At 40.7% G+C, this 25,917-nt stretch overlaps 2 protein-coding genes and 1 long non-coding RNA gene across 3 annotated transcripts; 1 reads left to right on the top strand and 2 right to left on the bottom strand.

Moving 5' to 3' along the window:
• Positions 1–10,061: 10,061 nt before the first annotated feature.
• LOC116670567 (cytochrome P450 1B1-like) lies at positions 10,062–12,731 on the bottom strand. The gene is made up of 2 exons (XM_032501144.1): positions 12,691–12,731; positions 10,062–12,494 (listed from the first exon to the last, which is right to left on the bottom strand). Exon 2 carries the CDS (start codon positions 12,468–12,470, stop codon positions 10,896–10,898), a length of 1,575 nt encoding a protein of 524 aa, XP_032357035.1. The 5' UTR covers positions 12,471–12,494; positions 12,691–12,731; the 3' UTR covers positions 10,062–10,895.
• On the top strand, positions 12,539–19,866 carry LOC116670574 (uncharacterized). Its single transcript, XR_004327058.1, has 3 exons — positions 12,539–12,691; positions 17,663–17,666; positions 19,855–19,866. It is a non-coding gene; the product is annotated as an uncharacterized LOC116670574 (long non-coding RNA).
• Positions 13,771–16,676, bottom strand: cyp1c1 (cytochrome P450, family 1, subfamily C, polypeptide 1). Its single transcript, XM_032501146.1, has one exon. It carries the CDS (start codon positions 16,396–16,398, stop codon positions 14,821–14,823), a length of 1,578 nt encoding a protein of 525 aa, XP_032357037.1. The 5' UTR covers positions 16,399–16,676; the 3' UTR covers positions 13,771–14,820.
• Positions 19,867–25,917: the final 6,051 nt, after the last annotated feature.

Raw genomic sequence — 25,917 nt, 5'->3', positions numbered from 1 at the left:
TTCTTGTCTCACTCAAAAGCTCAGCGCCGGAGTCGGTACTAGCTTTTATGACTGGTCTTAAATCAGCCCATGATGTACTGCATGTTAAAATGTTCACTAGCAGTATGTTGTGAAATGAGGAGTAGGTGTGATGTCAGCTCCGGGCCAAACCAAATAGGTGCCATGGGATGTGAGCGATGGAATTTAAAGTTTTTATGTTGCGCAGTTTGTAGCGAGGAGTGTTTTCTCAGCTGCTCCACTCAGGAGGACGCAGGCAGCCGTCCCTTTGCACTCAAATGTCCACATGTTCGCACTGGACCCAAAATACAGATGTGTCCATTACGTCAGTGAACATTTACGCTTCAATACATTCAAGTTGGTCTGCCCCAATTTTGGTGACCTACCACAAGCACAAAGACAGATGTCAAATACGCATATATGTCCGTTAGCTGGTACCAATTTGATACTTGAGCACTTTTAGATCTTTTATTAGAAAGTACTCACTGGATGTAAAAGTCTCTAAAATTTGTAGACATAAAAAGACATGATGCTGAGCTAATTATAGGCTAGAGCTGGTTGTTAAGGTCATTTAAAGGCAAAAGCAGTGTACGGTTGGGGTTGTAGGACGTAAGATATCTTCTTACAACAAATGCTTGAGACTATAATGACTTGTATGTGTTGTTTTTCTTTTTTCACTCTGTGCAACAATCACATTCAAGAAAAACAATATAACTAATATCTAAACTGAAATTAGAAAGTCTTGCTGTTATTTTGAAAAGAGGCTGCTCATGGATTAGGGGTTTGAAACAGAGTTACAATTAGACTCGATTAAAGTTAGGATTAGTATCACTGTTGAATATTTCATTGTTACGATTAGCGCCTGAGGTTAGAGCATGTGCATGACTCAATTACATGTCCCCACAACTGAGTTTGTGTGTGCAAGTCCATCTCAAACTGTATCTCTATGCCAATATTTGTACTTGTTTTACCAACAACTGTGCTAATGATATTGGCTGCTTCCTTTATTAAAAATGCAACCTTAGACTGGTTCTTATCTGTTAAGATAGCCAGACGTCCAGATACGCTACAGTCCATGTAATTCCCTATTTCCAACCTAACAACAAGTGGTCTGCTCCTGTGTACATAGTAACCTATCTCAGGGAACACACGCTGCCTCTCAAACTGGCTGGCCCCTATCTACATAAATGTTCTTGGTAAGTAAAGTAAATTTCTCTCACAAACAGGAAGGGGGGGGGGGGGGGGGGGGGGGGGGAGCCAAAGCCAAAGCCAAGGCATAGCAGAGTGTAGCTGTTGGCTGCAGTTTCTGGCAGCTCTTTGACTGCTGTGATGCGGAGGGACTTGTGTTGCTGAGACGGCGAGGGAGAGAAGGCGAGAGAGAGCACAATGTCTTATTTTTGCTGGCAGAGGAGAGAAGTGCTACCTTAGAGGCGGTTCTCTGCAGAGGCCCATACATTTTAGGTTGGTTGGAGGGGGGTTATGATTGGGGGCCTATTGTGCTGGGGAGTCAGCCAAAGTCCAGGACTTGCTTAATGGGTTCTCCTCTGCTATGTGATCCCAGTTTGGAGAATTGGAGCAGACACCCCGACTCCTGTCTCCGCAGCTCTGCCTGCTTTGACAGGGCTTAGCATGTAGATGGTGATGGGTGGGTAAGAGGAGGAGTTGTGGATGCTTCTTTCTTTTTTGATTCGTCTCCTAAAGTCACTGGAAAGGCACTGGTGGCCAAAGCCAAAGCCACCTGTGTGCATGTGCAGCAATCTGAGTCATTGGCTTTCATTCATACCAGGGCTCCCTCTTTCTCTGAGTCATCATATGGCATTCACACACTGATTTCAGCCATATACCTTTTAAGTGAAATTGCTCTTGCATACTTCTTCTGTAGATACACAGAGCCTGAACACCGTCGCCTAGGGCTGGGATGATATGCTTTTGTCCCAGTTTGATTCTTTCACGATACATGGGTTCCGATTGGATAAGTAATTGTGATTCAATAGTATTTAGAATTGCGATTTTATTTTCCTTCTTTAGCCAAACAAAAGTTGAATAATACACTTCTAAAGACTATATATCATGAGATATTTCTAAAAAGTAATTATCTTCTAAGAAGAATGCACATCACATGTCAATTGGTCAGTCTGACATGTATTTAATTTGTAAGTAAGTACATAAAATGTATTTTCTGCATTTTCTGCTTTCGCTGTTTTGCTGGAGATGGATGTGATGGGATTCAGATCCAGCAAACTGCAGTTTTGATTATATATTTCCTGCCGATTGTTTCCACTTATGTTCAAGCAGCTTCTTGGACTCCTGTCTGAATGTTATTGTGTATAAAGTCACCTGATGCCTTTCTGTAGTTTTATAAACTAGTAATTTTCCGTGTTCTGGTCAACACCAGAGTAATGAGAGGCAAATCATAAGTAATCATTGTTATGATTCTGTCATTAAGTCGTTTACCTCATCTAATGAAATCGGAATCAAATATTTTTAAAGTTATTTTACTGGGTAAGAGTTTGGGCAAGTGGGTACAATTTGCACAAACATCTAATTGTATTTGAAAGCTGAGCTGCAGCTTCATGTGAGAGGTCCCACAGCCACTATGGTTCAAACAGAGGTAGCTTACTGCAGATGTGTTAACTCCTTCTCTGCCTAAACTGAATTATGTAATCACCAGTTTAGTGATTTGAACCTATTATTTTAAAAACATTTTACTACCCCATCTCTTTTAAAAGCTTGGCTTGAGACTGTTACTGAGGTAATCAAGTTGAGGGAGCTCAAAAAACTATTTCCAAGTATGGCAGGCAAAGAAGAGAGCTGCGTGCTCAGTGGCATGCACCTGAATGTCTCCCCTGCACACTGTCTGAGGGTCTGGCACAGTCATTGCTGTCTTACATAATGCTATGAGATCACCCACCAAAGATTTAATGCTGTAATATGTATTCGTTGTCATCAGTTGCATTGCATGGCTTTACACTCCAGAAAACTAAGTAGCCATCCAAGTGGGAGCTGGAGATGATGTACCTGTATGCAGAAAATGCCCTAGATTTTTGCAAATCATAAATATTGCCATGACTTTGACATCTAATTTCTCACTGGAATACTGAGTGGATACAATGCCGCCGCCCAAACACTCTGAACATGATCGGCTTCTGTGTCCTCTCAGTTTTTCCCTCCATGGGATAGAGCTGGTCTCCTTGCACTGGAGGAGAAGAGGAAGAGCCGGGCCAAGTCCTCTAATGCTGGCTGGCTGAGTAAACGGTGTTTCCGGAACCTTGTGTTAGTCCCAGCATTTCGATAAGCACCCTTCATCCCCGCTTTGTTATTCTTTATGATCCGCACCTCCGCTCCAGCTCAAGCTGTCTTCCAGGACCTCTTGCTCTGTCCTGAGTGCCCCCCTGATACACTCAGTGCTTGGCTACAGCGTGGAGTCCCACATTAGGGTCCACTGGATGTATTGTCCTGCAAACTAACTGATATGACAGTGTGATGAAACTTGCAGAGTAACCCACACCTGCATATTTGACATCCTGTCAACATCTGTTCTCCAGGAAATGTGGGATGCTTGTCTAATTGAATATATGTGGAGCTGTGTGTCCCAAAGAAACAGGCTGTAGATGATTGATTCAATTATTGAACTCTGTTTGGTCTGTTTAATTTGCAGCTTCAGTTATGGGTAACACATTTATTCAACAGTTTTTTATTAATATCTGGCTCCTCAACACTCACATGATCAACAGATTCAGAGAGCACTGAGCTAGGTTAGCCACACAGATAGGCAGAAAGAGACAAACTGTCCATGGGATGTTGATCTCTCCTGGTGTATGAGGACTGCTTATGTACCCTGTGTGTTGTCATGAAGCTAACACTTGCTAAATAAAGCATAGAGTACACAGTGTCTTAGCCTCTATGTGTGTCCACATGAACAGAATTGAGCTCCAGATACTTACTCCTAAAGTAGCTTCATCATCAAAGTGTTGTTGCTGAATTTTTTATCAGAACCTTATAAAAAAATCCTTATACAAAAAGTATATACCATATAATATGTATGAGCATATTTACCTAATATCTATAGTAAGAATTAAAAAAAAAAAAAAAAATGTGTAGTCCACATTTTCATTTTTTTCAGTGAAAGTGAACCCCCTCAAAATAAGCACTTAGACGTTGAAATTGTCGTTTAGGATAACAGCAACTGAAATGAAACATCTCAGACTGTCCCAAGTCTGAACAGAGCAAAGTATTTTCAGCAGAGTGGTCAGCTCCAGCAAACCGTTCTTCTCTATGTGAGTGGGGACATTCTGACAGCAATCAGAGCCCACTACAAAAGGAGAATGTAAAAACAACTGAAAATGAATCCCTACGAACGCAAATAGCTTATTGCCAAATTATTTTTGGTCTTGCATAAAGCATAGCCAAGAAAAGAGCTTAAAGTGGGATGGCGTGAAAGCGAAGGATGCAAGGACAGGGGTTCTGCCACAGCGGAAAAGCTGATTTATGGGTAGCTTGTGGGAGCATGTGTCTTTTTTTATCAGGGAGATTGTTACAAAATATTTCACATCCCAATACATCAGCTAGAATTTCATATACAGACACTACAAAACAGAGGAAGGTTATGACAGATGCAAAGCCATTACTTTTTTTATTAATTCTGCATTGTTCATGACGATTATCAACAATGAAATAATGACTATTACACAAAGACAGTTCTGCCTGTCTGTTCTTTCATTTCTCCAAAACAATGTATAAGAAAGACCACATCTTGATTAACCTATATGTCAATTATGGTAATATGTTGCTCTCTTATTCTTACCGGTGATTAGAAAACATTACATATTCACTGTGGATTCAGATGATTACCCTCTGCACTGTGCCAAGGCCACTGTTTCAGACCACAGACACACATTCTTGGACTGCCATCGACTCAGACGTCAATGTTCAGACTAAGAACCATTTATTGTCTGTTATACACTATGTGGCCAAAAATATTCAGACACCATTTTCGACTTCCTCTTGTGAACTTGCATTTGGACTGTTTTTCATGGTTTGGGCATCATCCCTTTGGTCAAATGAATAGAAAACGTAAAGCTACAGCAGACTGTATTTTACAATTGTGGCTTTCAATTTTGTGGCAACAGTTTGGTGAAGGCCATTTCTATTTCAATACGACAATACCTCCGGGCACCAAGTAAGTTTGGTGTGGAAGAGTTCATTAAAAACATGACTTTTGAAAAATAGTCAAAAGTTGCATTTATTTGCACGACTTCTAGTTCATCTTCAAGTCTCTATCCCACTTAGGTATGGAATATCACTCTGTTGATTGTTTCCAACGTTCTCATGTTACTTTAAAAAATACACAGAGCAATAAACTAATTTATTTCTTTCTCTTCCAAACAAAATTCCAGAGGTCCCAGTCTGGGTTACACAAGACTGGTGCCAGTAGAATGTTATTGTCTTGAGCAGACACAACTGTCTCTGACAATGCTCAGGATTGATGGGCTCTTGAAGGTGCTTCCTGGACCTATAGGGAAGTACCAGATATTCACTCTGAAGCTCCACCAGAACTTATTTATCATGAGATAGATGAGATCACAAGCTGTTTGTAGGAGACATACTATAGATAGATAAGCAAAGTCCCTCCCCTTCCGGGTGGACATCATAGGACCTTATTTCAGAATAAATTGGTATGGTAGTAAATGGGGAGAGACTAATTATTCTTTTGATCTTGTTTGAATTGAGCCATGAATTGCATATATGATGTTCGTCAATTTAAAAGATAATTTTGCAATTAAGGAAAGTCTCAGTTTGTTGTAGGTTTGTCACAACACCTGCACTACCTGACAATGTTGTAGTTTCTGTTCCTGTTTTTCTCCCATCTACACCACACACTTTCTGTTTATCTTTAATATCGGTATTTATATTATTTTATTACAAGTACTTACTTTTCAATATTTATGGTCACAGGTTAATATAATTTAAATGATGCTACCGACTCTTGCTTCATTACTCTAATTACACATTCAATTTAATTTTAACGTCACTTACACTGCAATATTGTTTCTTGTATCATGGCAACCGCACTTTAAAATACCTTTATTTGACACCATTTTGCTTACTCAGTCTACCATATAATCATTGTCTATTGTTTGCCTGTATTTCTTGTGTGCTTACTTGCTTGTGTGTTTTTGTTTTTTTTGCTGTTATTGAAAAAAATCCTGCTGCTGGAACAACTAAATTTCCCCGTTGTGGGATGAATAAAGTATAACCTAATCTAATCTAATCTAATAGTACCACTTAGTTTTGTGTGAAACTGCTCTAGTACATATCTCGTCTCACACAAAATACATCACCTTGCTTGATACTCGGCTTGGTTGCTAGCTTGCAAACTTAGCTATTTTCCACAACACATGTAACGTTATCTTACTTGATGTACTTCATCCAGCGTCTTTTTATCAGCCAAGAAGCAAGAGAACAAGCAAGATTCGTTGCTTGTGTGAGAAAATAGTACAAACTTACAAATAGTACAAACTTTACTACAAACTGAGACTTTCTTGACTTGAAAAATGATCTTTTAAACTGATCCATGGTTCACCTCAAACAGGATCAAAAAACATTTAGTCTCTCCTTATTCACTACCGTACATCTTTTTTCTGAAATTAGGTCCCATCGTGGTCCACCGGAAGGGGAGGGACTTTGCCTCTCAATTGCTTTCTAGGTTTTAGCAGGTAAAAAGGGAGTTTTTTGTGTAGTGTGTCTATCTGAGTCCTGTTCTTGATGGAAAGTACAGCTGTTTAGACACCAAAGAATGTGAATGGTGCAACTGTGGGTTGCCACATCACTTCTGTGCAGAGTACACAGACACAACCTCAGACTCCATATCAGCATGTCTTAGGGATGGATGACAGACTAGAGGAGAAGAGGCGCAAACTTTTCCACCGCTGATAGCCTCCACGCCCTTCTCGTCTCACTCCATTCTGTGAACATCGGTGCTTCCTGCACTTGCAGTCAACATAGCCATTTAACATAAATCATAGTAGACAGGGTTGCTGTGTTTCCATACTAACCGAAAATGCCCACTTAAAGACAGTTAATATGAGTGACTGTGTCAGATCGTGATGTAAACTCCCATCCATGAACAAAAACCACATGTTCGTCGTGTTCTCCATCTGACCATCACGGATCACTTCCTCCTGCACTTCCTGAAAAACAATTGTTTGTTATATGGAAAGAAATGTGGCAAATGGGAACTTCACATTGTGTTATTTTATATCAAAGGTCCTTTCCTGGCCTTCGCTCCAAAACAATCCTCGGCACGGACAAAACAACAAGCACTAACAAATCCCGCCCTATAATAATGAGTTGGGTAATTGTTTATTGAAAAGGTTCACTTCACATGTCTCATGATGGTTGCGTGATGTATTCCAAAACCATGAAGTGAATAGTCACTAATTGTTGTACTCCATGTCAGTGAACATAATTCTATCAACAGGCATTTACATCAATAGTCTTATAATTTATTTGACTTTGGTGTACTGTGGAGTGGGTAAGACTGTTTTTAATGGCAGGCTAGCAGATACTGTTGACTTGCGCTAGCCTAACACCAGCGAACTCTGCAACTGGAAGGACTGGATGAAAAGTGTTGAAAACTATCTCCACTAATAAAAAACACACCGGCTAACTTGGAAATAAGGTCTTATGTCCAAAATTTTGAACCATCCCTTTAAAGGTGGTATGACTTGATTATAATGTCAACTGGAATATTATTGTAACTCCTACTTAGTGATTATGTCTATGACACAATTCTACAGGGGGTTTCAAAAGGGGAAACATTTTTGTGAGTTAACAAATGGAACATCACACATACACTGTGGAATGTATTACACTAAATCAGAATTCAAATGACATTTGGTTTTGGACCAAATTTAATTCTTTGTATATTTCAACGTGCTCTGACAGTCTTTTAAAACATGGACCCTCAGTTTAGGGTAGGATTGGGATTATTTGCTACTGTAAATAAACAAAGGAGAGACTGATTGTATGTTGACCTGTAGGAAATGACGGTTATTTGACTTGTGGGAAATTTCACCTAGGCTTTCCCAGTGTGCTTTTTGGGAAAAAGTTGATTCATAGTCTTCATCTTTTTTCCCTACACATATACTACACATAACTATTGGTTATTGTTATTCAAAGAAAAATATATACTGGGATACTTACTTCCATTTTCTCCCCTGAATGATTAATGATCTGCTTTGATGTTAGATGCTTTGGGTCAGAACGAAGAGCATGCTGAATTAAAGTCATATTATTTGTCTGCAACATTTTGGATTTTGAATCAAGCTGTGGTCAGTGTTTTGGTGTTGAGGGCTGCGTTATAGGAAAGACTGACTGAATACAGCATGGGGCCATTTCCAGCTCAGACACAATGTTCCGCTGTGTTGCAGCAGATGATGGCAGGGGACAGAGAAAGAGATTTTCTGGAGGATTGCATTTGTCTGCTTCCAAGTAATTCTACCTCACTGTTTGTCATCTACCAAGCAGTGACTGCAGTTTGCATGTCAAACCTTTAGTAGATGAGAGGGGGTTTTGGATAGAGTGCTGAGCTGTGTCTTGTGGTAGCGGAGAGAACCTTGTGGGAGGTCACTCTGTGGCTCCGTGTACGTGCAGAATGTGAATAACCTCAGCTTGTACACTTTTCTGTTTTCCTTTAAGGAGTGAAACGCCGCAGCTCAAAGGCTGCGGGGTATGTGGAGCTGGGAGAGGGTGACTTGGGGTGAAAGGGAGTCTTTCAGCTGGACACATTTTAAGGATGTTTTGGGAAGCAGTGATGGAAACGGGGGAGGTTAGGCAGCCCATTCCTCCCTCCAGGGTCCTTTGGGTGTCAGAGCAAAGAAAGAAGGATAGAGAGCCTATTGCTGTGTAGACTATCTTCAGCCTGATCTGTATTAACCTCAGTGAAAACAAGCCTCCATCTTAATTCAGCCACGATGCTGCTCCTGCAAGTACACAGGTAGACTCCAGAGCATAGGACCACTTACTGAGGAAATGTTCCAATGTGGCAAGGACGGGGAGATAAAAGGAAGAGGGCGTATGGAAGAGATAAACTGCTGACCCACACTTAAACTAATATTTATGTACAATACTTACAGCAAAGATACATGTTAGGATATATGCATTGGGCTGTTTTAGTTTTCCCAAAATAAAGTTAAGTCGGGAGAATTTTCAGGAGGTTGTTGACTACATTTGTTGGTGTAGATAGATCTCATATGATTGCAACTGTAAATCCTATGATATTGAAGGTGATAATGGGAACTTCAGTCACCATGGCAGACACTAGTACAAACACAGGTGGGTCATGTCCAGTTAAATGCCAGTAAGCAGCATTTGACGGCCATGAAAAATGTCTGGTAATCATTGCTTTGGTATATGAGTTTGTGTGGAAAAGAACTCAGATCATACTTAAGTAAAAGTAACAATGCAACAATGTAAAAAGAAAAGAGTCAAAGCCTCTCTTTCAAAATATCCCCTAAGTACAGAAGTATTATCAGCAAAATGCACGTAAAAGTACTCCTCTGCAGACAAGGCTGACAAATATTGCTTAATATCGCATTGTTAAGGTGATTTAATGAACTCAATATGTTTCCTGTTCCCTAATGCCAAATTTGTAATTTTTTACAACTCTAGTCTTTACTATTTCACACATTGTATTTAAAATGATGTTAAAAGAAGAACTGCTCTGTGTATTGATACATGGAAGATAACATTGACTTGACTGAAACTGAATGTGCTTGTTCAGAAGAAGAAAAAAGACACGGCAGTCAAAAGTACACCGCGCTCCGTGTAAAATATTGACGAGTGAACCTTGAGGCTGCCTACTGTTGCCTGTACTGATGTACTGAGTCGCAGCCTGCTTGTAAGGACTGGAGAACAAGAGCATGCAGGGCCTGACTGTAACCCATATTAATCTTTCACAACAACACTGAGACATCATGATCTATTATTACTTCTTTGACCTCTCTGGCCTCTGCGGTTGTCAACACTTTGGCTTCTCTGACTGATACACCCCACAGGTTCAGTTAGAAATCCATACAAATTGTTTAATGTACATTGTACAGTACAGAGTGTATCACACTGGGTCATGTTCATCATGCAAAACATTATTTAGATATCCTACACAGCTTGCTATTCAGTTACAATGCAGTGTGCCATAATAGCCTATAGCAAGTTCTGTAAGGCTTTCAGCATATATTACATATGAGTTATTATCAGAATACAACAGTATTATGCATGATTTAAGAGCATGTGACTGTAGGTGACTTGCACACTGTATTTGTATTAAGCTCAAACATGAAAAAGGTCAATACATGGGAAAATAAATGAGTCTGGGTAAATTACTGCTCTGTTGAGACCACACAGCTGGCATGTGATTTCTCCCCATCAGCGAGAAAAACAAAATGCTTACAAAAAGTGAAAATCATTCATCGCCACTGGTTTATATTGCTATTTAGGGTGATTCCGCTATTTACCCTCATAAAAATAACAATACATACTTAAGGTTTATTATGAATTGTGGTTTTTGGCAAACAAATCAAAAGCTTTCATTACATTTTTTCTTACTTGATGTGACAGAGCCAGATATATTTACATTTTCTTAGTCAGTCACAGTTTTTCAAAGTTTTACTTTTAATACGTTATCTGGCAACTTGTAACAAATTGAATGATTATATTGCTTGCCAGTCACAATTTTAAATGTTAGTAGAAGAAAGAATGCTTATCATTTGCATATTTGGGGTTAGTTAAAGCTCATTACAGACAATTCATCTGTGATACAAGGCATAGATATTTATTTTAGAACACATACCTTAAATTGCATTGCTGTTCTTTATTGGATAACCACTTTTACAACACTTTTATTCGCCTTTGAGTAATTCTCCCCTGAGTTTGGCAGTAATCTTGTAATTCAAAGGCTTTAGTGTTAAACCATAGGAGCAGTCTAAGGACAGGTCCTCATGAGCACTTTTCTCAAAGCTACATTGATGGAGTAGAATTGCAAAGAACAAAAATATTTCAACTTTGGCAATCTGGTTCCCAATACATCTTCTCTTCCCTGCAGAAAAGATCATAACATTGTTTGTGAGATCCTTGTCTAGGGAGCCCTTTTCATCCAGGAAACGCAATGGGTCAAAGATATGTGGATCCTTCCACTTCAGTGGGTCGTGATTGATGGACCACTGATTGATGAAGACCACCGTGTCTTTGGGGATGTGAAGCCCTTCGATGGTGACGTCTGAGGTTGTGGAATGGGGGATGGTGATGGGGACAAAGCTAGTGAAGCGCATGGTTTCGTAGATGAATGCATCCAGGTGGGCCAGGCTGCTTCTGTCATCAACAGACGGCAACCTGTTTCTCCCCACCACTTTGTCAAGGAGCTCATGGAGTTTGGTTTGTATCTCAGGGTGTCTAGCCAGCAGAAGGAGAATCCAGTGAATAGCGGTGGAGACAGTATCCAGACCTGCACCAATCAGATCTGACACCGTACCTTCTGTGTGGCCTTTGGTGAGGCCGTTGTCACTGTAAGTCTTGTCAATCACACCAATAATGGCATCACTCATATCCCTCGTTACCTCTGGATCAAATGTCTCTCTGTGCTCCTGCACCTTGTTATGGACAAACCCAAAGAACTCTTTATTCAGGTCTTTGAAGTTCTTGAACATGCTGCGGACTGGATTGGGGAAAGACTGAAGCCATGGCATTACATCCACCAAGCTGCCAGCCCCTACTGTCTCTCCAAACTTATCTACCTTGTGTAACAAGGCTCTAAACTCAACATCATCATGTCCATAACGTTCTCCAAAGCACAAGGCACAGATTACATTTGCTGCAGCTACTGTCAGCTCATGAGCAGGGTTGAAATACTGGCCCTGAGCACTGAGTTTGAGGAAAATCTCAACTAGCTCTGTGGCTTCAGCCACAATTTGCTGCTCAAAGGCTTTTTTGGTCTGGCTGTTGGCAGATGAGAATGCTCTGATCGTTGATTGAGCAATTTTCCTGTGCATCTTCCACTGTTTGCTGTAATTACTGAAAGTCATACTTTTCCCCCCTGAGATAGCCTGAAAAGAGACAAAGTTTGGTCTGCCTGCAAACTCTGTGCTGTGCTGTATGAGAGCCTCACGTATCGCCCTGTCTCCATTCAGAACCACAATGTCGTTGCAGCCCAGCCGTATCTGGTACACATTGCCATATCTTTTGGCTAGCTTGGCAAAGGTGATGTGAGGCATCTGGCCCAGTTGCATGGCGTTGCCGACCACTGGCCAGGCGAAGGGCCCCGGCAGTCTTCTTTTGAGCCTAAGGTTCCTGACCCACAGACAGGCTTCCAGGCAGAAGAGGAAAACAAAGGAGGCGACCAGAGCAGGCTGGACCTGTCCACTCCATTCCCTGATGAAACTGCTGCCCTTCACACCAAACTCTGTGTCCATTTGAGCCATTGTGTTATCCTGTAGTTTGTCTGTCATCCACTGCGTCCAATAAAAAAGGCAAGGCAAGTTTTTACTAAAACTGGGGGATCGTTTCAGGTGCTCTTTCTTTGTGAAGTCTTACATACATGAAAATACTAATTATTTTAGATTTCTCAACCTATATCATAATCAGACTGACAAAAAGACTAAATAAATAAGCCTAAGTAAATAAAAGAACTCCAAGCAACACTGTTTCACCGCTCTACCACAGAAGCTAGTGAGAAGAACTAGATCAGGTTCAAGCCTTAACACTTCTCTTATATGTATCTCTATTGTGGGAGGGGTCAGCAACTTTTTTTTATTATCTCTCCCCTCCCATTTTGACCACAGCCTGTAGACCTTACTTGTCCCACTCAGGCCTCCTTCCTACCCTTGTAGGCTGAAAAAAAAGAGTACACCTATTCACTGTAATATGGCCTGTAGCCAAAACCTACCGATTTAAAGTTTTGTTGCCCAAGAATATAACAGAGATTACTATAACACTTTTAAAATATAATCAGCTCTACACACCATGTGTGCCCTGAGATGTATTTTTCATAAAATAGCTTATACAAAGTTGTCAGTGTTTGAAAATGATGCACTTTAGTAATGTGATGGAATGGATGGAAGTGGTAGCACATAGTGTAAGTAATAGTCAATAAGCTGGAGTTGATTGTTTTTTCCAGTGGAGTTTCCTATGGATGTTCTGTGCCCATTTTTAAAAATGATTTGTTTTTTATTATTTACAGCCAAGCTGTTAATTATAACCATACAGGGAAAAAGGCTCTGGGGTATCATCATGAAAGCTGAGAGCTTCAGATCCAAACTCTGAACAGATACAAACAGTACAATTAATTATTCTCCATGAAATGTACATACAAGTAAGTATTGGAATACAGTCATAGCCTTTAAGCAAAGGTTACTGAGAGAATGTAGCTGTTACTTTGTGTAGTTGCATCAAAATACTTTTATAAAGAAATCATTGTAGGAATAAATATGCTTATGTTGGTGCTTGTGCAGCAAAATGAGGAACTTAAAACGGCCTCAGCTTTGGTTTTAGTATTGTTTAGCTACAAGTCAAGTATTTGAGAGGTTTCTATTTTGAGCAATGAAAGACATCTAAACCGTGGTGGTGCCTAATATCCCATTGTTGGCACATATCTACCAGTGCCAAGACCAGCTAAGAAAGTAGTTCATAGTCACACCTTGCTTTGCAGGTTTAAAGGAATATTGTGAGATTTTGCCTGTTTAGCCAAACTCTAAAAGCTAAGTGACAATTAAACAGGACACATTGAGCATTAACAATTCATTTTATTAATTTTAGATATAGCTTATTTTTCTATCATGTAAAGCCAACACATTGATAACAAAATATCCTCTATGAGGTATGCTTAAACATTCAAGGCAGAGAAACACATCCCTTGGGCATTGTAATATCAATTCCTGAATGCAGAGGCTTAAAGAGAGTGCAGTGACCATGGGATCCATGTAGCTTTGAAAAAGGGACTTTGTAAACAAACATGTTTTTGAGAATGCCCAAGGAGTGAAAGAAATTTGATGCACATTTTTTTGTACTGGTGAGACTTGTGTTTGTGGCACGGGGTTGCTGCAGTGTACAGAAAAACTGAACTCTGGTTGCATAAAGTTTGTGAAGGGTTCCCGGAGCATAGCCCCTTCACAAATATGCCAGCCTTTTTCCTCCACTTTGATCGGCATTCTTTGTTTAATGTGTTCATATGCTTTGAGTACAGTAGATAGTGAAATACATTAAACATTATTACATTTATTGTCATAACTGAAATATGAAATTATAAAAAACAAATTGTAACTGCTTTATGTGACAAAGGTTAAATATAATCTTACATATTACAAATGAGAACAAGAAGTCATCAAGTGACTATAACATTCACAAGCATTTTGAATACAATTATATTAGTTTAAATTGACATTTAAGGGATGTAGCTATTTCTTGCATACACACTATACATGTACATGCTCAATTGTGGATGTAAAACAAGCTCACAACTCAGAATTATATACAAAATCTGATCAAGTATAGAGTATTTTGTAAAGCAGAAATTTAATACCTTTACATTGATTCCAACAGTCCACAACCTTGAATTCTACCTGGAGCTAGTATTGCATCTTTGACATCATGTTCTCAGCTCTGCGCCAACAATCATTCAAATAAGACTGTGTTAAGATACCCATTAAATATTATTATTAAATATGAAAATCATACAACAGTAGGATTTAGTGCAGGCATGTTGATACTCACTGTTAAATGTCATTGGTGGAAAAGTGTTAGCTGGCCTTGAGTCACAGTCTTGGGACATGCTGTTCATGCTGGGGAAACTAAACCCAGCAGCTTTCCCCTGAGCTTGGCGCTGACAAAGAATTGGAGGGGCTTCAGCGTGAGCCCATACGAGCAGTCAAGAGTGAGAGGCACAGATGGGTTGCTTTCAAAGCTGCACTGGTGCAGCAGGACAGCTATGAATAAAAACACTTCCACCTTTGCGATCTGTTCGCCGATGCAGCGTCTTTTACCCATGGAAAAAATCATCTCACCGTTGGTTATGTCCTTAACGAGGGCCCCGTTTTCATCAAGGAAGCGTGCAGGGTCAAAAATGTGAGGGTCCTTCCACTTCAGGGGGTCATGGTTGACGGACCACTGATTGATAAAGACAACCGTGTCTTTGGGGATGTGGAAACCCTCGATAGTGACATCTGAGGTTGTGGAGTGTGGGATGGTGAGGGGGACAAAGCTGGTGAAGCGCATGGTCTCGTAGATGAAGGCGTCCAGGTAGGCCAGGCTGCTTCTGTCCTCAATTGATGGCAGTCTGTCTGGGCCTACTACTTTGTCAATGAGCTTCTGCAGTTTGGCTTGCATTTCTGGGTGTTTGACCAGGAGCAGGAGGATCCACTGCATGATAGTTGACACAGTGTCTTGACCTGCTCCAATCAGATCTGTGACTGTTGCTTCAACAAACTCTTTGGTCAGTCCACTGTCCTGTCGGTGCTCTATCACATTGATGATGGCGTCACTCATGTCCCGGGTCACATTGGGGTTAAAGGACTCTCTGTGCTGCGTCACTTTCTCTTTCACAAAGGCAAAAAACTCCTCGTTGAGGTTTTTAAAGTTTTCATAGACACTGCGGACTGGGTTAGGGAAGGACTGAAGCCAGGGCATGACATCTACCAAGCTACCCGCCCCCACTGTCTCCCCAAACTTGTCCAACTTTTTTAATAAGGTCCTGAACTCCAGGTCGTCATGTCCGTATCGCCTCCCAAAGCAGAGAGCGCACATGGTATTAGCAGCAGCTACTGTAAATTCATGACCAGGGTTGATATACCGTCCATCAGTGCTGTGTCTCAAAAATGTCTGCACCAATTCCATGGCCTCAGCTGTAACGTGTTGCTCAAAGGCTTCTTTGGTCTGAGAGTTTGCAGAGGAAAAAGCTCTGAGGCTGGACTGGGCTATTTTCCTGTGTGCTTTCCACTGTTTGCCATAATTAGTAAATGTCACACTCCTGCCTCCAGAGATCATCTGAAAAGAGGCAAAGTTTGGTCTGCCTGCAAACTCTGTGCTGTGCCGTATGAGAGCCTCACGTATCGCCCTGTCTCCATTCAGAACCACAATGTCGTTGCAGCCCAGCCGTATCTGGTACACATTGCCATATTTTTTGGCTAGCTTGGCAAAGGTGATGTGAGGCATCTGGCCCAGTTGCATGGCGTTGCCGACCACTGGCCAGGCGAAGGGCCCCGGCAGTCTTCTCTTGAGCCTAAGGTTCCTGACCCACAGACAGGCTTCCAGGCAGAAGAGGAAAACGAAGGAGGCGACCAGAGCAGGCTGGACCTGTCCACTCCATTCCCTGATGATGCTGCTGCCCTTCACACCAAACTCTGTGTCCAGTGCCATTGTGACAGATTTTTCTGCACACTTGTACCTCAAAAAAAAAAGAAATCTTTTCACCAAAGTCTGTTCAGTTCAGTTCAGTGTGTTTAGAAGAAACAAATCAATATTTCCATATCAGATGAGAAAAAAATAATTCAGGTATCAGGGTCAATCAAATACTTTATAATAGGTCATAGTGATAAGAAACTAAAAATAACTGATTAAAAGTCGTGAGTTAAGGTGATTATTTTGGTCTTTAGTCAGTCTTTTCATCAAGATTTAAAGCTTAAGTGCCTGCTTTATGCTCCACTCCAGCGTCTTATATGTTTTGCAGTTGGTGGGCAGGGCTCAGGGTAACTTTCATACTCCTCCCATTGTGGTAGTCCTGCAGACCCCGCTGTATCATCTCTCTGTTGTCGCTCGCTGTTGGAGGCACGCGCTTGTGAGCGTCGAGGGACACCGTGAGCGTGCAGCGTGAACGACCACCGTCCACTGCAGAGAAATAAAGAGTCAGCAACTAGTGTCCGATTCAGTAGGAAACGTGTCAAGCCAATTTGTTTTACTAATTGGAGGACTGGCAGAGTTTGCACGTCTCAAAGTGTATCTTTCTAACATGGTTTATTTTCTGGCTGCACAGCGCTCAGCGGGCGCAAAAAACTGTTTGCATACGGGTTGTCTAACTCTTGAGTGAGTTGATACAAAATCTGTTTATTTTCACCTTTCCTTTCCTTTTACCCTGACTTTTGGTCTGCTTAGAATGCTTAGGAGGCTTAATACAAACTGATTAGTTTTCCGTGTCTTTAATGACTATGAATGTATGTCTAGTCTATAGTGATCAATTCAGTGATTTCAGAAGTGTATGTTGTCATTTTGTTTTTGTTTTTATCCGCAGATTCTGTGTTGGTTTGTCATAAAATGTCATTCCTAAAGAAAAAGTTGAGAGAAGATTGCGCACCACAGCCCGACTCCAAAGAGTCTCAGCCGACCGCATTTATATAGGATTTGAACGTTTATAGCTTTATCGCAACATTTTAATTTGAAGACTTAATAGGGAAGACAATAAACAGTAAGCCCACTACGAAATGTCACATTTGCGATTGTACATTAACAAATAAAAATCACACCTCAGATATAATAGCAAATTCCAAAATATCACATAGGCTACATGCATATCAGTGATCCCTATTGAAATATCACAATCATTTTTAATTAGACTGATTATTCCTATTACAGTAAAGGGCATCTGACAATGGAAAAATAATTTCACTGAAATCACATCACAAACTAGCACAGTAACGCAGTGTGGACAAGCCATGAAATATTGATACTTGAATTTTTCTTCAAGATCTTGTTTTTTTCCAAACACATGAGCTGCAGTTTTTTGCTAGGTTGCATCATACCATAACAAACTTCAGCCTTCAGTGACCCCAACAGTGATTCTCCTTTCAAGCTTGAATCCCCAACAATATGGGGAAAGCACATTAAACTGAGGACAAAAAGGTAAATCTGAGGCCAAATCTTGGTCATATTTAATTTCTATGCCTCAGGTAATAAATCACAAGCTCTGTGTTGTTATAGTTGCACAATCACATTAGGTGAATATTTTTTTTCTTAAATATTCTGTCAGATAGATAGATAGATAAATAGATGCAAATCTGGCATTCTTTATAAATAGGACTCATGGAAATCTTTGTTCTGTTGATTCTGTTAAACTTACAGTTCAAAGTGATGTGAATTCCCATGGCAAACATTCCCTCTCTCTTTGCAGAAGGCTAAATGGGTTTCTTGTTTTCCCACCAACTGTGAAGTTTATTTTTGCAGGGAGGTAATGACCTTAATTGAAAGTACTAAAACATTTCCGAAGCAAGGCACTAAGTCAGAGGGACAGAGACTTTACTACCACACAAGCACAGTCAGTTAATATCACCAGGAAAGGAGGAGGATGGGTGAGGAATGGGGGCAGAAAATGATACTAATTAATGACTAATTAACTTTTCAAAAATGTGGTTATTAATTATTGATACTGAGTTATGGGTCCAATTTATTGACCTATTGTTGAAACAAATGATAAAATCAAGGACACAGGAGAACGTTAAACTATATATGCAGCATTAGTCAAATAGAACATTAACCATGTGCTAATTCACCATAAAGTTAACTTAAGTGTAACTACATTATGTGTTATGTGTCATTCTTTCACAATAAGGGTCTTTAAACAGTCTTTTACAGATGTTGAGAGTTTTGCTGTTTTAGAGCTCTGCCTGAGAGCTGTTTGTCTTGAGAAATGCGGTGTGGCTCAGCACCAAAGCCTCCAGAATGATTCCTCGGTTAACCAGAGACATAGCAATGTCTTCGAATACACTGCCTGCACTGGGGACGACTGTTTCTTCTCTTCTCTATTCCTATAGGGGGAATCCCCCCCCCTCCCCTCCACCACCACTACCTCCTCCTCCTCCTCCTCGCCTGAGTCTGCTCCTCATACACATGTGGCCACTCGCATCCCCATCACGCTAATTAGAGCCAGGTTTGTGGCTAAGGAAGGGGTGGTTGGTTGTCGGGAGGGAGGGAGGGTGAGAAGGAGGGGTTGTAGTTTGTGTGTATGTGTGTGGGAGGGGTGGAGGCTCGGGTTGTGTGGGTGGGTGGGTGGGTGGGTGGGGTGTCATGTGTGCGTTTTGCGTGTGGCTGCTGTGTTTGCCTGTGATTACCCCTTGTAACCTGGCTGTGAAAGGTTGGACTTGACCCTGTGTTGACTCTGGCTGAGAGGGGGAGTAGTTGGAAGGGGTTTTGGGCTGGGGGGTGGAGGCGGGGAAGGTCTCTGGGCCGCTGCATGTCATGTGCTGGCGGGTGGGCACTCGCTGTGTGGAGACAGGGCCAATAGCAGACCGGGCTGTCCCGGCTCTGGAGCTAATCATTGTTTACTAGTCTCATTTCCACTTCTCAGTGAGCTACTGTCACGCACAGCACCAACAGAGAGGAAGGAAGAGGGGAGGGGGATAGGGCTTTGGGGTGTGAGGGGGGAGCGAGGAGAGGAAAGCCAGGGGTCCAACAGGCAGTTGGGGAGCTGGTGGGACTTGGAAAATGGAAGAGTAGAGAGAATGCAGTAATTAAAGTGAAGATTTTTATTTTTTTCTTGAGCGAACAAAGGTGAGCCAAGACTGAAAAAGCTGCAGCCAAAAACAACCTGACAAACCAGTAAACAGACCAACAAAAACATCCTCTGGGCCAAAGCCACCTCAGGCAGCCAGGACGCAACCACCGGACATTGCTAGTTAGGGATGGTGATGTTTGAAATGAGAACATTTTCGCTTGCCAGACCACAATATGAGGAAAGAGAGATACTTGGAAAAATTGTCACTGTCTGACATGATTGTTGTTTGTTTGTAGTAAGCCTGAGAAAAGACATGCAAAAGGTATTTTTTCACATATATACAAAAAAAAAGATCCATTTCAACTCTGTGCTGTTGAGTTCAGCTCTTAGAGGTTTGTTTCACATGGTGTTATCATGTTAAAAAGTGTAAAAGAGAAAAATTAATTTACCACAAACATGGCTCTGAATGTTAATGTCCTTATCTTCTGGGTGTGCGAATAGGCAAGTGTTTGCTTGCCTATTCGCACACCCAGAAGCAACTTTATAATGTCATAATATGTCAATGTTGTCTTTACACCTTGTTGCACTACTTGTCAAAAGTGTCTATTGATGCATGCTGTGTAATGTGCCTGTTTTGCAAATGTTTTATAGATAATCCAATAGTAGAACACTGATGATTTCATCCACCAACAAAATGGTTGTGAAGTGAAAATATTGCACTTAGTTTAAAAATCTTCCTTTTAGAAAATGTCTAAATCCATGCTCAGACTGATTTGTGGTCTAAATGTTTCATATGGTAAAACATGACAATGTATTTGTACACTAGGACCACTCTGCATGTATTGCATTACATGTAGATTTCACCGCACACAGCACAATGAACCCCAGTCACACAAAACAAGATTGAGTAATCGAGAATTCCATTCCTTGTTTGTGAACTTGTCAAAACCTCCATGTCTTCACTCATCTGACAGGCCCAGACAACCTGATGTCAGATGAGGTGAATTACAGTATCACAGCAGGTCCAATGTCCTGTGCTGACTTAGATTTGGAGTAAAAGAAAGAAAATACAATCCTGAGCAATCTAGTTATCTCTGATAGCTGCTGTGCTCAAAGATATGTTGCTGTATGCAATATCAAACAGCCCACATAAAAGAGGAGAGCACTACTTTTGGAAACTGTTTTCGTGAAATGATTTAAGATCTATGGTTAAACCATGAAGACATGCATTTAGACCCTTCCCAAAAATATGAGTTTTAACCTTAGTACAATATTTTCTTACACATACTGCACTTTGATGTGGCGTTGTAGTTGAATAAAGCAACACACATTGAAGGTTAGGGGTTTGATCCAATTCAGCGACCACCCACTCTATGCATTTTTCACACTTCTACCATCCAGGGTTCCAGACATTTAGCAATTTAAATATGAAATGTTCTTTCAAAGTGGCACACAGTCATTTCTTTCAAGATCCTGAGGAATGAAAGTTGTCCTTGCATGCACTTATACCCAGATCAGCTTGAAATTATAGTTCAAATTTCTGCATAAATATAAAAACTAGGATATTAAACTAGAAATAAAGTAACTGAGAAAAGAGAGTTATATCATCAAAGCTCAGGAAGGTCACCCTGTAGGCAATTGCAGACACATTTATTATCATTAATATAGAAACTTATTAGGATGTTTTTCTCTTTTCCCACACTTCTCCTGGATTGGACAGTTTCCCTCTTCACTGTGTGCAGGCTGCGTGATAGATCTACACTTAATGTGGCACCCAGGACAGGATTCATGTATTACAGTATGGACAGTATAGAGATATTTGTTTCTAATCCCGTAGAGTTTTTGCGTGCTAGGGGAGCAGAGCATGGATGAGCTTGCGTGCCATGCTGGGCTGACGTGCGTGGAGCTCGGTCACTGAACTCCGGCTTCCCCAGGGAGTGGGGGCGGCAGGGGAGGAGGAGGTGGTGTGGAGCTGCAGAGAGATTAAAATGAGACGAGGGAGAAAGCACAAGTAGAAATGGCTTCCAGATGACCCCGACTCTGTGAGCTCATCATAGAATCGGTAGGACACAGTTCATTACGCATTACCCACCTCCTGCCCGATGAACAAACTACATTAGCTTATTAAATAAATACTTTAAAGGAAAGTGCCACAGTGGCAATATTATCAAAAGTGAGGATAGCATACATAAATATATAAAAGAGCAAAAAAAGATGCTTTTTGGTCAACTTGCTGGTCCAATATACACTACTTCACTTAGAAATTTCCATTGCACTCCATTATAGACGGAATACCAGTTGAGAGCAGTTGCATTGTTTTTTAACCAGGGTAGCAGTTTTCAGATTACGTTATATGCTTACAAAATTGCAAAAGTGTTCTCCAATGTTTTCTCAGTTAGTTTTTTTTTTAAATGATAACAGATTAGTGAACAAAATGTGCCTTTGGAACATTGGATGAATGGTTGCTGATAATGGCCAATGTAGATATTGCATTAAAGATCAGCCACCCACTCAGATCAGCTGGTGTTCTGTCTACAATGGAGTGGTATGGAAATTTGTAAGTTACCCCAAACTTTTGACGGTAGCGTATAGTTAATGACCAAGATCTAAAAAAGTGAATGGTAAAAATGTGGCTTAAAACTTTATAAAATCTCAATTTAGAACAGCTTCTGACAGACAACCACAATGCCATTGACAGCGAAGGCGACGAAATGACACGGACCGTATCTTTGATTAAAATGACAGCTTTCTCTGGGTTTAAACATTTTTGGAAGCCAAGAACACAACTCAATATAATAAAGGTCTAGTTGTTTTTTGACATTTTAAATGCGGAAAAGCTATATAATACCTTAAACTGGCACAGCAAAGGGCAGTACTTTCTAAGTGTTCAGAAGTTTTGAGAGACAGTTCAGTTACCTAAGATGTGGACGACGCGGACAGACGAGGTAAAAGGAGCCAGATGGCAGCAGAAAGATTGAGATTCCAGGCTTACTGTGCAGTAATTATGTGTGTAGCACTCTATGTGATGAAGATTTGCCTGGTTGCATAGCCAAACTTACACATTTGGAAGTTCCTGGGTTCATTGTTCCCAATCTTTTACAGTCTCTCTGGGACAAAGTAAGTACTCAAAGTAATTTCCCAGAGACAAGGCTACTGACTTGCTAGGCACTCTCCTTAACTTCTTTCTTGCTGTCTTTAGTCAATATCTGGCATTGTTTGAACTGTGCAATGTTGTAACGTCTCACTTTAACTCTATATAAAATATTATATATTTTCACTGCTTGTTGTCTATTGTAGATCCTGCACTTATATAACTAACTTGTTTGTTGTGTGTCTGTATGTAGCCTATGGTATGTACGCTAATAATACAAACACTGCATCAAAAGCTGACACTAATTGTTGCTGCTGCACATGCACTCCTACTTGCATATAAAGTCATCTGCATTAAGGATTGTAGAATATAGGAGCAATAGTAGGACATCATATGTATTGTTTATAATTTTAGAATGAATTGTTACATATTGTTATAAATGTTAAGGTTTTATGGTCATGGTCTGGCAATGCCAGACTGAGCAAACTGGCATGAAGTTGAAAGTTCCAGAGAATCTTGAGTTTGGATTTTTTTGTTTTTAGACTAAAGTGCTGATTATTCTGAGGCTCTGTAGTTGTTCTTAAAGTTGGATTTTGTGTCTGTCTCTCTTTGGGACAGACAGTCCAAGGCTGGGATCGCTGCAGGTGGGGAGGCTGCGCTGGTCTGATTGAGGCTCAGACACAAGCACACTGAACATCACGTGCAGTATGGATAGTACCAGCGGGCTGCTCTTGAATTGTGTAATTGAGCGTATAATGTTCCGTGATTCCTTCTCTTTTGCACCTCCATATGTTCCGCTTGAGCAGCTCGGTGCATTTTAGTATCCTGAAAATGAAGTGGGGTCAACGAGCGGTCGGGTAACCCCCCCATCACTGTTCCAATTCTGCACCGATGGTATCGCCACAAGAGCAGCGGGACAGACACTTCAGAGGACAGAGCTCATCCACTGTCCCTTCTGTAGTGTCACTGGTGTGCATACATCATTGCAATATGAGGGCAGAAAAATCCATACTGGAATAATTATTGGCAGATGGGAAAGAAGGAAACTATATTAAGAATTTAAGTAATCTGTGTTAAAAAAAACCAACCACAAAAAACTGAAATTTATACAGACAAACTCAAAATCGGTGAAAGTCATTGTGTTCTGAACAAGGAGAAAGCAGAGCTTAGGAGAGTGTAAAATGTGTGTGTGTGCGTGTGTGCGTGTGTGTGTGTGTGTGTGTTAGTCTGTACTACACGCCCTATTTGAACACCACCACAGCCCTGCATATCTGGGATTGTAAATTATAAAGCAATTACTGTGGAACAGAGTCTTTAAGACCAGGGAATTAACTTGAATTGCTTGAAAATCTTGACTACTGCCAAGTGCTTTCCAGTTTTGCCAGCTTTTTGTCATTTTTCTGCATTGTGCTGGTAGTTTTACAAATACTGTAACTGTACAATTAATGCATCTTTCTGACACTTTTGCAGCTCCTTTCGCTCAATTGACATTTCAGTTGTCTCAAACCTTAAAGTGTTTTATTTGACTCACCTGCTTCTATTTATCTATGCTCCTTCATTTGCGGATTGGTATAGATTCAGTGAGGGAAACTTTCAATGGTTGTCAACTCAGTTCAACTTTATAAGTTCAGTTGCAGTTCTCACGTACTGTGGAGACTGACTCTCTTATATAAGCTGCAGACATTTAATACTCTCCTCGCTGCTGCTTGAGGAGCAAAGATCTCTCGAACAAGCCTCTGAAGTGTTTATACTTCTGTTCTCGAATACAGAGAGACAGATTATGGCTCTTAAAGCGAGCTGACAACGTGAATCTTGGAGATGACACAACATCCGGCAGCCTCTTGCCCTTCTGATGTCTGATTTGGCTTTTGGAGACAGATGGCTAAGGGTTAGAACTTCTGAATGTCAGAGAGCTTCAGAAAGGCAGATAACAGCAAAGTGTGGCTCAAAAATGATTTATTTTATAACTTTGTCTGCCCTTCAGAACCTTTGTCTTCTTGTTGTTTTGCGTAGATGATGATTGAGAATAGAAAACAACATCCTCTGATTAACAAGTACATTTATCCCAGACATTTCTAATTTTTTGCTTTCTTTTTGTTGTTGCTGCTTACTAGTTTGTTCACTTGAGCAACACAGCTACTCTACTCTATGAATTAGAAAGGCGATCAAGAAGTAAACTTAAAGAAGCTGACATCATAACTACAACCTAGATAAATTAGATGACTCTACAGATTTATATTTTTTTATTTTTGCCATATCAAGTTGCTCTTAAAATGACTGGGCTGACATTTGAATAATAAGTCTGCCATGCAAAAGACAACGCCAAGAGCTCTGTTTACTTACTAAATGTAATTTCTGTAACATATCTTATAGCATCATTTCAAATTACCACTCATTTTCCAGGCTTAACTTCACTCTGACGTGTTCTCGAGTCCCAGCTGCACTGGAGTCCATCTCGCCCTCTCTGTCAGACTGCAGCGCACCCTGTGGCCCGGCCCATGTGGAAATAACCTGGAACCATTGACCTCTTCAGCTGTTTGGCTGAGACAAGCTGTACAGGCATGCATAGTCATGGATATGTATTTATGCAGTGCAAGCAGACATAAGGATGCTTTCAAGCAGTCATCCACATAGACAAAGACACATGCTGTTTGTGTAAGGTCTGCCAGCATGATGAAAGCTCTTATATCATTGTACCTTCCCTTTTATGAATAGTCAGCCTGAGAGTCTCAAGGATTTCATGCTGGAGAAAAAAAAATACATTTACAGTGATTGTATCTCAGCCAGGTACTTTGTTTAGGTGTGGGATAGGTTCAAATGCTACACACAGTGGATTTTGTCTATATAAGGCGTGTTCCTTTTGGAGCAACAGTCATTTATTGGGGAATGTAAACACATAGCTGTTAGCAGAGTAATGGCCATTGTTTGAGGAGAGAATTACTGAACTGACATAGTCAAAGAGTATCTACTGTTGATCATTTAGTGTGATGTGGTAGTCCGGATTTTACACCCGCAAAAATTGACACACTACGCATCTTGTATGTAGCTTCCAAATGGGTATATGCTGAATATTTAACTTGTTCTACCTCTTTCTGAGTGGAGTGAGCAGAGTTCAAGGAGGTGGTTTTATCAGTAGAACGTGTGAAGAGGTCCTTTGTCAGATTCCTGTTAATTTGCAGAACAGACCCCAAAAGGGATCAATTAGCATGCAACAGTTTTTTTATGGCGTTTAAACAAGCCCTTTAGGCATAGATCGAGTGAGTGGTGGTCTGTCATTGTTTGGAAACAATTTCACACACACGTGCAATGAAGACTAGTGTTGGCCCTGTGTTTCATATGGAATGATATGCCTTTTCCTCCCCAT

Source organism: Etheostoma spectabile, chromosome 20 (assembly GCF_008692095.1).
Source record: "Etheostoma spectabile isolate EspeVRDwgs_2016 chromosome 20, UIUC_Espe_1.0, whole genome shotgun sequence".
Classification (NCBI taxonomy): Eukaryota; Metazoa; Chordata; class Actinopteri; order Perciformes; family Percidae; genus Etheostoma; species Etheostoma spectabile.
Note: the sequence above shows the minus strand (reverse complement) of the source record. Positions and strands in the feature narration are given on the sequence as shown.

Excerpts from the sequence above, each read along its gene's own strand:
- LOC116670567 (XM_032501144.1), bottom strand. The coding sequence starts at position 12,470 with ATGGCTCAAATGGACACAGAGTTTGGTGTGAAGGGCAGCAGTTTCATC.
- cyp1c1 (XM_032501146.1), bottom strand. The coding sequence starts at position 16,398 with ATGGCACTGGACACAGAGTTTGGTGTGAAGGGCAGCAGCATCATCAGG.